This window comes from Lycorma delicatula, chromosome 4 (genome assembly GCF_047948215.1).
Source record: "Lycorma delicatula isolate Av1 chromosome 4, ASM4794821v1, whole genome shotgun sequence".
Lineage (NCBI taxonomy): Eukaryota > Metazoa > Arthropoda > Insecta > Hemiptera > Fulgoridae > Lycorma > Lycorma delicatula.
This window is the reverse complement of record NC_134458.1, coordinates 182,940,438-182,955,200: the sequence shown is the minus strand read 5'-3', so window position 1 is coordinate 182,955,200 and position 14,763 is coordinate 182,940,438. Positions and strand designations below refer to the sequence as shown.

The window sequence follows — 14,763 nt, the reverse complement described above, 5'->3', positions numbered from 1 at the left end:
TCTATATGATGATCCAGATGTTGATGATCATCAGCAGCTTGTACAAACTTGCTGTCTTTTCCACAAATTCAATATAGTTTTAAAATATAGTTCATATGTACAGCATTAAATGTTAAGTCTGAACATACTTACCAATTTTTACAGGAAAACCTGCAGGTAACTGCATCTGAATAAAATTCTTTAGTTTAGCAAAATGTGAACTTGAAATTGCCATTAAGTCAACAATAGGCATTATCTGTTCAGGTAAACTTAATGGATACTCCTCACATAACCATAAAGTCGCCTGCAAAAACAAAGAATAGAATTAAAGCACGAATAAAGTTTATACAACCGTTGTTTAATATTCCGCATAAATGTAATTTTTACTTCAATTATTAATTAATTAAACATTAAAATTTATAGTTAGAGTTTAACATATATCTAAATATACAAAATAAATACTCAAACCACTATGCAGAGACTTCTAAGTCACTAAATCTAATATAAATGTAATTTACCCGAAACTTTTGTATTTTAGTGGATATTTCTTTAGGACGACCAATATCTCTTGTTCCAAGTGATACCTCAGGATCAAAATATTCTTCTGGTGTTATATGACAAGGGTTGCCAACATGTGAAAATTCTTCCTAAAAACACAAAAAAAACATAAATAATAAATAAATAATCTTTTTTCTTAAATTAGGGTGAGAAAATTCTAGTTACTAAAATAAAAACTAATAGAAATAAATTTAATTAAATCTCATATGATACAGTAAACTTAAGGTAAGTAAAAGAGAAAAAACTGGAAGGACACTAGTAGGAAATAATTATTATTACTGACTGTCTTAGAAGAAAAGGTAAATAACAAATAAAACATCGGATATCATTTGGTTTATGGATCAGGTAATTAAAAGATTCTACCACCCACAAAGGGTAAAGAAGATAGGAGAGAGGGAAAGGAGTAAAAAAGTAAAGGGTGCTAATTATAGACCAATTTATATAAACTGATCCAAAAATAAACTTTTTACAGAACATATTAATATAAGACCGATTAAATAAATCAACACAATATGTCAACAACATTAAAAAGTAAATAAAATATTTTTTTTTTATAAAATGAAATCTTACTTACATGAGGAGTAGGAGCCCTTTCTTCCGTTTCAGCTATACCAAGAAATGATTGTAACGGAGTTTTTGCTCCTCGACATCTAGCTTTATCTTGCTCTGATAAATGTTCAGATCTTGTTTTTGTAACCAATTCAACATTACTTGCACCAAATACTTTGCAAGTTTTACCATTAACATTTTCAGTCTTATCTTGTCTCCAACCCCACATTCCACTTTTATTTCTGAAAGCAAAAAATATTGCAAAAATTATTGTCAATATATTCTATCCCTTTTACGGATTTCATAATAAAACCGGTTTCTCTTGTAATGGTAGTGTATTTGATGTGTTGTTACACGACATAAAGTGACCTTTAACTAGTGTTTTGCTCTTCAGCTGTTTTACAAGTCAAAGCCACAAAAAGACCACACAAGATCATGAACCTAAACCATTATGAAACACTGCATGGTATAATCACTTCTAGCTTTTACTAAGTACAGAAAAAGATGATGAATTTGTCAATACTCCATTGTCCAGTTAATTTATAAACTGTAATAAGGCCATTCTTCCTTTGTTTATAAACTTCTGTTGAGAAAGAAAGAAATTAATTTTCTTATTCTGTACTCCTTTTCATAGCTCCTTTTCATAGCACTCCTTTTGATACCTTTTCATAGCTACCTAACTACTAATTTTGTATACCAGATGATGGTAAGCAACTGTTCTGGGTCGACTAGCCTTAGAAGCAGATAATTTATATACAACATAGTTTGCTGCCCCAACTCTAAAGACCACAGATTTTTTATTATCTGAAGTTTTAACAAGGGCAGAGCAAGCTGCAGTCTTTAACATGCTGCAAACACAGCAATAAATAAAGAAATAAAGGGAAAGAAAATTTTTTTATGAAATATAAAATTAGAGGATGAACTTCAAAAGAAACACTTGACCAATGAAGAAATTGAATGAAGATGGGGTGATGCTAAATAAAGTTATAGGCTTAAGTTTTATTCCAAAAAAACGAAATGTATCATGGATTAAAGGAATTAATTTTATCATTAACCCTTTAAGGATAACATATATGTAGACAGCTACGAAAGTTATTACGCAACCAAGTAATTATGTATGAGTTATCTCATACATAATTAATAGCAATCCCTGCTGATGAAATTCTACCATAGAATTAACTAGAATAAGTAATTTTTACATATTCTGTGGTACACATGTGGCTTTAAAATGAACCATTTTGGCTTGAATGATGTATTAAATTTAGTACCAACAATATGATGATGAAAGCCATGTTATCATTTTCCACACCTAGCATCAATACAGTTAGAAACAACCACACAACACTTTCAAAATCCAAAATCATACATTACAACAGTCTGTCAGAAAATGATGACACGTGATAAGAATAACGATTATTTTTTGTGAAAAAATCAATTTTTAAATTCCAAAACAAGCAAAAATTGTATCTAGATTTCTAATTGTAGAGCAGGCTATTGAAAAAAGGGATCAGTCCACCACTAAAATGGTAAAAATATCTCATATTAATGAAGTAGCACATGCATTAATAAGCCAGTATATGTATTTCATTTATTTAAAAAAATATAATACTGAAGAGATTTAATAAGATTAATACAGGATAAATAAATACAATAATAGCAAGATACTGAATAAAAAAAAAATTATTATCGAGAAAATTTGATTAACTAAATCTGGATTAAATTAAAAAAATAAAAAATTAATGCTGATTATTAATGAACAATTACTTCTTTATTTAAACAAATTTTAACTAACGGAATAAAGAAAAATACATAAACTTGATCAAAAAAGCAGCAATTTGTCAGGCTGGATAGCTTCTGTTGTTAATAGCGCTAACAATCAACAAAAATATATTAAAATTACTTCTACAGTAGAAACCTGATGATCCAGTTTTGACAGAATGCACTTTGTTTGGATCAATGAAAACCCAGTTTAACAAGAAGTTTACTTTAATGAACCATTTATTATAAAAAGATTTAACATGACTCACTTTCTACATACTTGGAATGTGGTTCCAGAAGATCTTATCAAAACTATTATGCAGTACCTTTGTCGATGGTAATATAGTGAAGCTCAGTAGGAAACCTGTTTAGTCTGTTTTCTGACAAATACAGTTTTTTCTTATCATTCAAGCATATTGAGTTATGCTGAGTTAAACTATATGAAATAATTGCATACAGATATTTTAGTATGTGGAATCAATTTCTAGAAGATGATTTGCTAATATTGCTTCTGATGGCATATATATATATATATATATATATATATATATATATATATATATATATATATACACATAGTCATTGTATGTTTTCTTTGATCAATAAACGTACATCTTGATCGATCAACATAGTATTTAGCAATCACAAAACAATAAGAATGCAATACTACAGCATTCAACTTCCTAGACTTCATGACCTCTACGAGGGTTGTCTGAAAGGTTTTGAAACTCAACTTGAAGATGGCAGCAGTCATCAACAAAAATTAAGGAATGTAATCGTGCATGCGTTAAAAGGTACTCGCTGAACTTTAAGCCATTTTGGACGATCAGTTGTTTGATAATCGTTTGAGTAAATCATTATGAGTGTTTTTTTTTAAAATGGGAAAAATGTAATATTATGCTATGATTTGAATTTTGAAAGGCAATATTAAAACCTATGCAAATTAAAACTGAGTTGGACGCTGTTTATGAGCATTCAGGATGGCCAAAAAATCCAAACACCACCAATATCATCGAAAAAGTTCACTAAACGGTACTGGATGGCCGACGAATTAAGATAGGAGAGATAACATAGGCTATGGGGATTTCAAATGAAAGTGTTTATCATATTATTAACTGAAGAATTGGATTGCGTAAGCTATCCACATGTTGGATGCCAGAATATCACTTTAGATCATTTCCAAGACCCTGCTGGAGCAGTTTAAGCAAGACAAGTCAGATTTTTTGCGTTGATTCATAACAGTAGATGAAACGTGGATTCACCACTACACTCCTGAGATGAAACAACAGTCAAAACAGTGGACTGCAAAGGGTGAACCTGCTCCAGAAAAGGTGAAGATGGTTCCATCAGCCGGGTTTGATAGTAACAGAATTTTGTTTTCGATTATCTTCAAAAAGGTAAAACAATAATGAGACAGTATTACGCATCATTATTTGACAAGCTGAAGGCAGAAATTGCAAAAAAACAACCACAATCGAAGAAGAAGAAGAAAGTGCTTTTCCATCAGGACAATGCGCCTGCTCACACTTTGACAGTCACCATGGCTAAAATTCACAAACTGCACTTTGGATTGGTTGACCACTCACCACATTCACCAGATCTGGCCCCAAGCAACTTTTTCTTGTTTCCTAACCTTAAAGTTCCACTTGGATTTTTATTAGATGAAGCGGTTATCGCATACGTAAATGCCTATTTTTGCAGAGAAAGACGCCAGCTAATATTTTGAAGGGTAAAAGAGGTTAGACCATTGCTGGAAAAAGTGTACCAACTTGAAAATTAAAACTATATTTGACAGAAAAAGTATGTCTGTCTTGCTACGTTAGGCTCAAAATTTTTAGACAACCCTTGTATAACTGCTAATATACAATTTATCAAAATGTACACAAAAAATCTATCAGACTCCACACTTATCTACAAAACACCCAATCACATCACAAAACAAACAAAAATGCAATTTTTCACATATTGATGACAATTATACTGAATAATTAAATGTGAGAAAATATAATACCCGTACATGTTACAAAAAATACAAAATAAAAAAATCGTAGTGCAAACATACAAGTATTCAAATAAAACTGTTAACACAGAAAGTTACCATGTTGGATTCAAAACTAGAAATAAAATATGCAAGAATCTCAAGACATGCTAACACAACATCCTAGCAAAAATGCAGTGATGGCAAGAAACATAAGGCTGGACAAACTTGATTCACATACTCACAGATACAAAAAACATAAAAGCATTACACACTACATCAATCTTTGCAAATCATCTCATAGAAACTGGACACATGCTAATCACATTAGATTTTGCATTCAGCATATAAAAACAATCATAACACATTTGAATAATACTGAAGTTAGAATCACAACAGATTTGCATAAAAAAGCATTTTAAATAAATAAATATAACATAGATCAAATAAACTGTTTGATAATGCACTAAATGGGGTTTTTAAAACTTAAAACAACTTCCATTACCAACATTAAGTACTGTATGCAATATTAATGAGAAAGAAACAACTGTATCATAATTAAGAAAAGAACTTTTGAAAGCCTTTTACAAGTAGAGTGAAATCTCACTACTGCGACTGTCTTTGTAGTGGTAATATTTACTGGTCCCTTCATATTCTTAAGAAATATATTTTACTTCTATTGCAACAAATAAAATTCTACTAATCTCTCTGTAGAGATGATATTTTCCTGGCCTTCAGGTGATTATTATATATATTTTTGTTTTACTAACATTATCTGGCTCCTGAGATAAAAGTTAGACATAGTGAATACAATAATAAAAAAGTAAATGTCATGTCATCACAACTGGTTTTACCAAACCTGAGACTTTTATAAGGGTAATTATCCCATACATTTGCCTTCAATAGATGATAAAATTTGAAATCATAAAATCATAGGTTATTTTACACGTGTATCGAATTGTTTTATTTATATTTTTTTATGGCAGTTCAATAATCCAAAACAAGTGTATGGTATATTCTTTTACAAAAATAGACATATTTTCAGATAGAAATGAGTTATTTTACAATTGGTATTACTGTTTTATGTGCTTCAAACTGTCCATCACAAATCATAAAAAAAAACCTAGCTTTGTTTTTGGGGTATTCCATTTTAATTCAACAAACGATCAGTGCATCACTATTTTTGATTTTGATGATATTTTGTTACTCAAAGGGGTTAACGGGTAATGAAGCTAAGAAAACGGCTAAAAGAAACATTCCTTCTAACCATAACAACGTATCCAAAAATACTGATTTTATGTATTTTTTTTTAATAAAAATTACAACTAAACTCATTAGAATGAATAAATTGATAATTACAAAATGATAAACAATTCAAATACATTAACAGGTAGTTCAATTTACTTTTACCTTATTTTACTACTGCTAATGGAAGTTATGAATAAATCTTGCACTTTTTCAAGTACTCAATAATCACAAAGCAGCTTTGACATTGTAATTTTCCTTCTTTTTTAAAATGTAGGAGAAATGGATGTACTGTGATAAGTTTTTGACCAGTGATATGACTACAGATATGACTTACAGGACTTCATCCTGTATCACAAAAGGAAAATTTTGAGGGAAGTCCCCCATTACAATACATTCATTCTCCCAACAGCTGAAAAGGTTTTCCTTTTTAATGTTGAGGAATTAGTTTGTTTCTTTGGAACAAAATGATGCCTTTTTAGATTATTTAAACTTTCAGTAAGTTTATCTAAGTACTCTTGAAATGGAAGAATTTGAGTAGTTAGTTCACAACAGTCAACAGAAATCATCTACCGTTTGAAGATAATTTCAAAATCAAAATCATCCCAGTTCTCTTGCAGTACCATGCAGCTCTCTCACATACCATGGTTGAAAGGAGAATTTTATAAACAAATTAAATTTTTAGAGCAGATAACACGAGTTTTACAATTTGGTGGGTGATACACACAAACAGTGAGCCTGGACACATTTAATAACATTTTCATCAACTACATGACTGGATTTCTTTTTGCCAATTTGTGGAAAAATTCCACTTGTTTTAACTAACTGTTTGGATTGACGGGCTAAATACCAACACTAAACTCATTTTGAATACTCCAGCTTCTTGGTTAATGAACTTAAAATATTGATTTTTTCCTGGGTTGATGTAACTGTTTTTATTTTATCCTTTACTTTAATATTCAATTCTTTGTATTCCCTACCTAAATCAGCATAATTTTATGGCACTAAACAGGTTTTTTTTTGCAGAAATATTTAAATCAAAGGAATCGTTTAATTTACTAGTAACTGACTCAGCTATTTTTATAACTTTATTTTTTAAAATTGGTTTTTATAAGTACTACTAGTACCTAAAAGTTAAAAGGTAAAAACAGACCCGTTACCCTAAGTCCTTCACTATTTATTTTGAGCCCAAAAGTTGAAAAAACAATTTGTAAGTGTAACTTCAGTAAACATTACTAGATTTGGTTACATAACAAAACAAATTTTGAGTACACAAAGATGAAATTCCATCTTTACTCTTTACAAAAAGCCCTTTTTGACCTTGTATGATGTAAAATAAGAATGGTACAGCTCATGGAAAAACTGACAAAAATGGCTGTTTTTACTTGTTAGCAAGTTAGTAAATAGTCTATTACTCAAGGAAAACTTTTTTAAAAATATAAAATAATATTTTTTGACCACAAGGTGGACAATTTCTGCATACCAAATATCATCAAAATTAAAAATAGTGATGCAATAAAACATTGGAAAATTTGTTGAATTAAAATGGAATACCTCTTTTATGACCAGTAGTAATAGCTTTCTTGTTCACTTGTTTGCCCTCCTAAAATTGGCATTTTTATGTCTGCAAATTTAATTTACTTAGCTCATCTGTGTGGAAGATATGGAAAAACAAATAAAGCTTTTAAGAAATGCTGTGATTTTTCAAAAGATCAGAATTTGAGCAAACTGATCAAGCTGTTTTGCAGTGGTTTCAGTAAACAAGAAGTTAAAAAATTCCAGTATATGTCCTGGTTTAACCCACCAGGTTGATCTAGTGGTAAACACGTCTTCCCAAATCAGCTGATTTGGAAGTCGAGAGTTCCAGCGTTCAAGTCCTAGTAAAGGCAGTTACTTTTATATAGATTTGAATACTAGATCATGGATACCGGGGTGTTCTTGGGTGGTTGGGTTTCAATTAACCACATATCTCAGGAAAGGTTGAACTGAGACTGGTACAAGACTACACTTCATTTACACTCATAAATAGCGTCCTCACTCATCCTCTGAAGTAATACCTGAATGAATGGTAATTCCTGGAAGCTAAACAGGAGAAAATGGTATATGACCTGGTAATAAAAATGAAAGCTGAATTGTTAATTTTTAGGGTTTCAAAATTTTTAAGACTGATGGTTAATGAAAAGATTTAAGCAATATTATTTTATTTCGATTATAAAAATAAGTGGTGAAACCAAGAATGGTGATTTAAATTTTATAAATACCTGGTAAAAAACTGTGGGATTATATACAAAGTGTTTAGGAAGAAAGGGAAATGTGGGAACTATTCTAGAGCTTGAAATAAGAAACAAGTTCATATAAACTTATGCCTGAAAACAGTTTTTTATAGAGTTATTTTGCCTGGATTTCAGTTCCCCCTGTGAAATGAGGGCATATTGAAATTTTTAAGGTGTTTATTATATAAGGGGTAAATTGTTGGTTTCTTATGTTTTTTTTTTTACCAAAAGAATCTAATGAAACAGTCCCTAAACTTATCTTACGTAGTTTTCATGATATCCAATGTAAATCAGAAAAATTTGATAATGAAAAACACATTTTTTAGGTTTAAAGTACAATAACTGGTTAAATCAATAAATATAAAAATTGTATTATCAAAACCTGTAAAGAACTTTTCTGAGAAACCTGATCTAATAAAAATAAAGTCTATACAAAAAAAAAAAGAATTGACCTTTATTATTACAAACAAAACAAAACTTAATAGAAAAATTTTATGAATTTAAAAAAAATTAAAAACAGTTGCTTTTAATACAATAAATTTAGACCTTTGAAAAAATTAAAATACTTTTAATTTACTTTAAAAACAATTACTGTTAATTTATATTTTATCAATTTACATTAAATGTTTAAAAATTCCACCATTGACATCGATACACTTTTTAACTTGCTTCCTTACATTTTCTGTTGCTAACCAAATGAAATCTTCCCATTTTTTGATGAGAGCAGCTGCATTAAGAATCCGAGCGATCAGTTTATCACATGGTCTACCTTTTTGCTTATATACTTCATTTCATTTAACCCCATAAACAGCAATCTTTTGTCTTACTTCATTCATGAAATGTATTGCTGCTCCACAAAGTTGATAGTACATTTCAATTCGTTTCGCCAGCAAGAAATTTTCAAGCACTGTAAGAAATTCATTGTTCCAAATTACAGATAATTTCTGTCCATAACACGTTGTTCTAGTATGAAAGGGCCAACTAATTGGTTGTTGATCACACCACATCAAACAGTCAAAGAAAATCATTGCTGGAAATATGATTCAACTACAGAATGTGGGTTTTCTTCAGAACATCAATGTGAATTACGTGTGTTTATACCATTAGTTTGAAATAGTATGAACAGAATTAAGAGGTAATTACTGTTAACCCATTGACAAAACTGCAATTGTTTGGCATGGTCACCAAGCTGAAAGCGTAGAACTTTCTGAATGTGATAAGAATACAGTCCATGAGCACGTAACGTTCTCTACTCTGTACTTTCTGAAATGTTGAGTTGTGTAGAAATTCTTTCCATGCTTATTTTAGGACTAAGCTATACCACCTGAAGAATGTCTTCCTTTTATCACAATGTACTGGTTGATGTTCAAATGAAACATGAGTGCTAGGAAGTGTACCGTTCTCAGGAAGATTATTAAAAATTCCACAAAATATGATTTGGAACTACTCATCCAGGATACCTATGTTTTGGTATTCTTCCACTGCAGTTGGAGCACTTTCATCGCAAAACCCGTACACAAAAATTATATCACATATCTGCATGAGTGAATTTTTCAAAGCAAAGAATTAAAAACTGAATTTTACTTTTTTAAATTCAGAATCAATTGGGAAAATGTAAATAGATTTTAGAGTACAAAAAACACAAAGCACTACATAACTTAATTTTCAAAAGTAATTAAACACAATCAAAATTATGTCAAAAATACTAAACCAACTAGCTTTTATTATAACACGTAACCATAATTTTATGACAACAATGAGTAGTATTCAAATTAATTTCAAAGCATACAGTTAGTGTTGCTGACCTAATTTTTCAAAGGACCAAATTATTACAATAAAAACAGTTATTTCTAATTTTTACAAATTCATAACATTTTTCAGTTAAATTTTCTTTTTAATAACAAAAGTTGTTTTTTTTTGGGGGGGTTTTTTATACACTTTAATTCATCTTTTTTTTTTCAGAATTAAATTCTATACAAGTTTTGATTATAACAATTACATATTTAACAAAGTTATTGTACTTCAAACCTAAAAAAATGTTTTTTTCATCACCAAATTTTTGTTTAAATTGGATATGAGAGATACAGTTCTGGAAGCCATTTTATTCAATTTTTCTGGACAAAAAACATAAGAAATCATCAGGTTTACATCTTTTATTACACCTTAATTTCAATATGGTCTCATTTCACCCGGAGAACTGAAATGTGGGTGAAATTTTTCATTAGCTAACTTGATAATAAAGTACTTTCAGATATATGTCTGTATTAACTTTATTCCTTATTTCAAGCTCTAGAATCAGTTCCCAAATTATTTCTTTTTCCTTCTGAATCACTCTGTATGTGATGATTTTAAAGAAGGAATATATTCATTGCTGGCAAAATAGGAATATTTTATAAACTGTTTCCACATGAAAATCCAAAATTTAAAGGCAAAAAATGTGTTAGTAGAAAGATAACTGTCAAAGGAATAAATTGTGATATTTATATGCTGGATGGTGACATGCATAGCTTAGACGGTTTCTGTAATCTATGAAGAAATCCATTCTTGTGATGAATTAAGAAAGGTGAATTGGAAAATTTTGATTAACTGTAAGGTGCACAGTAACATGACTAAATTAAAAAATATTAAAACCATTTTCTTCCAACCAATATTACAAGTATTCTACAGGTGATGGAACTAAGTCATAAAATGTATAACAGGGTTACAATCAAAAGAAAACGTTACTAACATTAAATGTTAATAAATTTTAACATTTAAATAAAGTTTATTGAAAACTCAACTCAAAAAATATTAATTTTATAAAAAGTAGTATGCATACTGCAAAAGCTTAGGAATATGTAATTACAACAGTAAAGAATTGATTTTTGCACATGGCCTTGTTCTAAACCCAGAAAAACACACTTACGACGAAGATAACCTTGCACCCAGTGAATGGATAAAACAGTTTAATATTCTGTCTTCTTCAAGAAGCAGATGTGGATCTTGTAACAATAGTCTAGTTACTTCGGCAGCTTTTGGTGATGATCCCTATCATCTCTTGCAGAATAAAGAGATAGGAAGAGAAGAAAAAAAGACAGTGAAACTGAATATCAAATCAACAAACATCAGAGGTTATTCAGTTAGTTTCCATTGCTTCCAATGCCACAACATAACTGAGGATTTAGATTCTAAGTCATAAATATTGAAAAATAAAATTAAAAATATATACTACAAATCAAAACACAAACTGTTAAAAGTTACAAATTATCTAATTAAGCATACAGTTTTCTTCAAAATTTTCAACGATTAATAAAATTATTTTGTTTACTTTCATAACATGCTGAGGAAGTAATACAGGGTCATAATAAAAGAATGGTGGAGTTTCAGAAGCTCAGATCAAGGCATTACGAAAATATTGAAAATTTATGACAGCCACCATCTGAAAAGATGGTGCCAAACCACCATCTGAAAAGTTTGTCTAACAGCCACTTCAACGACTGAATTAGACTGTATTGTTTCTGGGGTATGGTTTTTTGTTTACTATTTTTTTCTTTTTAAAAGAAATGCATTGCGTGTTTTGTGGTATCCGAAACTGAAGTCAATAATTTTAGTTTAACATGCAATTCGATGTAAATATGAAAATGAGCCACCACATGAAAACAATATACAATGCTGATTCAATTGGTTCAAAATAACAGAACCAGTTTTCAAACAGAGATCTCCTAGAAGGCTACCAGTATCAATAGAAAGTGCTGAACAAATTAGAATATCTGTAATCAGAAACCCAAATAAGTCAATCGCTTATTTATTGAAGCCTCAAATTATAAATTCCAAAAATAACCAATCAAAAAGTTGTAAGTAAAAGGTTGCACTTATACAGTTCAGCTGCTGCAAGAAATAAAACCATATGATACAGAATAACATTTCTACTTCACAATTGAAATTAGTGAAAATTAATGAAAGCAAATCATTTTCAGTTTTAAATTATGTAATTTCTACAGATGAAGCTACTATTCACCTTAATGGATGTGTTAATAAACACAATTCAATGGGGATCTGAAAAGTGGCAAATGATTTTTAAGAAAGCATGCGACACATCTAAATATGTGGTGTGGTTTAATGAAAAACCATGTAATTGGGCCTGTTTTCTTTGCTGAAAAGACTATTATTAATAGAAATATTTACCTTGATATGTTTAATGATTATCACTTTCCTCAACCACTCAAAAATGTACATTAATTTATTTTAATCAAAAGACTATACATCTCCATACCTTAATGTAATTTTTACAGAGGCCTTGGATAAAAAATTTGCAGAGAGATGGTTACGCTGAGAAGACCCTGGCCCTCAGAAGTTCAGACCTAACTACTTAACCCCTTGCAATTTTTTCTTGAGGGGATACATTAAAAATATTATGAGACCTGAATAACTTAGAGAAGATAACTATGTAACCAATTAAATCTACAACAGACGATATGTTACATCAGATGTAACATATCTTCATGTATGTAAGTATGTGTGTATGGACAGAAACTGAATATGGATTGGACATTTGCCGAGCAACAAAGGGTGCACATGTAGAAATTTATTGTATATGTTAAAATCATTTTGAGAAAGAAAATTTGGCAAATAAATATTATAACTGTAGGTACTTAAGTTTTTCTTTAATTCGTGCCTTAAACCACACCATTCTTTTATGATGGCCCTGTATGTTTGTATAAATCTTTTTTATTAATTTTTTGTAATTATAGTATTTCCATAGTGTTTTTGTGTAATGTCGCAGTGTACCAGAATAATTTTCTTAATAATTCAGTATTAAACACAACATTTTCTGAAGTTTGTCTTCATTTCTGTTGGAATAAGTACTGCTTTATTTTTCCCTATGTTCAGATTTTATTTGCAAACAAACATTTTTCTTAAAGTTTCTTTACATTAAAATTCTAAAACATTGTCTCAGTGTATGAAATAAATAAAAAAATGCATCAATTTTTAAAGTTTGTGTTTTAACTGTCTCTATAATGAAAATATTGTTACAGGAGCAAAAATCTGTTGATCTCTTCAGTGCCGTTACAGCTGAGATTTCTCTGTATTTAGAAAGCGAGCCCTAATATTTTTTTACCATTAGGTATTCCTAATAATCTGGTTCAACAGTATCCATTATATGTTTTATACAGTTTTTCCATTCCTGCTGGCCCACTTCATTGATGGCTTTTAAGCATAAATTTTTAATATCAGATATTTAAAAAATAGTATTTCCTGACACTACACATCTTTTGATTTGTTCCCAAATTAACTTAACTGGGTTGAGTTCGCAATAATCAAAGCAAGGTTTTACCATTGGATCTTGCTAACTCATCAATTTTATACAAATTAAAATTACTTTTAATACACGAAACCCTTTGCAATAACTGTACCTTAAGTTCATCCTCTTCAAAAACCACTCCTTTTGAACTAAGCCACAGTTTGATATCTTTCTTTTTCCAAGACATGACTGGAATTTTTCCCTTTTTACATGACTGATGAAGGGACATTGTCTAAGACAATAGCTAAATTATTTTCCAGAAATGGAAGATAACACATCCCTAAACCATTTCTCAAAAGACGTGTTCATCTCATTATGATAGTTTCCTGTAGATTAAGATTCAAAAACCCAGAGACCACTATTAACAAACCTGGTATCACTGCTGAAATATGTAATTATGAGATGGCTACTTTACCCAATGGAGCCTTATTACCAGTCGATAAGCCACACAGAAAGGCTTCTTTTGATGAATTCACAACTTTCTTTCCAAACAAAATTTTTCATATAGCCTTTGTTGAACGAAGGCCATATGGGAAAGCAAATAAAAACAAAGAACTAAAAAAATTTAATAACTATAAAAAATCCATTAAATCCTAAATTTAAAGCACTTAAATCTGCCAAATTAGTAAATTAACTATAACTGAAAACCAAACAAATCTATCTATCTAACAATGGCAGATTTCAATGAGAACTCTACAGATTTACAACACTGTTATATCTAAGATAATTTAATCTTATAACAAAAGAAAACATCAAAATAATATATATAAATGTAAATAAAAAATAAAGATAAAAAGTTTACCTGTCACCCTATCAAAAGGGGCAACAGGTAAACCACCAATAATAAAAAAAGACATTAAATAATAGATGTTGCTGCCTTTTGATTGAGAATTTTGGTTGCTTATTGTTGTTTATCATATGGGATTAGTTATTTATGGGTTATTTACTATAACTGGATTAGGATTAGTTGGTGCAGTTATTTTTACAGTTGCCCATGGTATTGTTTCTTCTGGTCTTTTTTATATTTTTCATCCATATAATAATCTACGAGCTTCTTGCCACATTTTTTTTATTTCAGTGACGTAATGTCTTCACAACAAAATGATAACATTCCTGTCAATTAAAGCACTTTTCTGGCCCCA

At 29.9% G+C, this 14,763-nt stretch overlaps 1 protein-coding gene across 2 annotated transcripts in view; it reads right to left on the bottom strand.

Moving 5' to 3' along the window:
• Window positions 1–14,763, bottom strand: part of LOC142324138 (ankyrin repeat domain-containing protein 13D) — a 74,095-nt gene that overhangs the window by 22,489 nt on the left and 36,843 nt on the right. For both annotated transcript variants that reach the window (XM_075364825.1, XM_075364826.1), the window contains 3 exons: window positions 1,112–1,328; window positions 498–626; window positions 133–283 (listed from right to left, as the gene is read on the bottom strand). In XM_075364825.1, coding sequence (XP_075220940.1) covers window positions 133–283; window positions 498–626; window positions 1,112–1,328 — 497 coding nt within the window. The remainder of the gene's footprint in view (window positions 1–132; window positions 284–497; window positions 627–1,111; window positions 1,329–14,763) is intronic.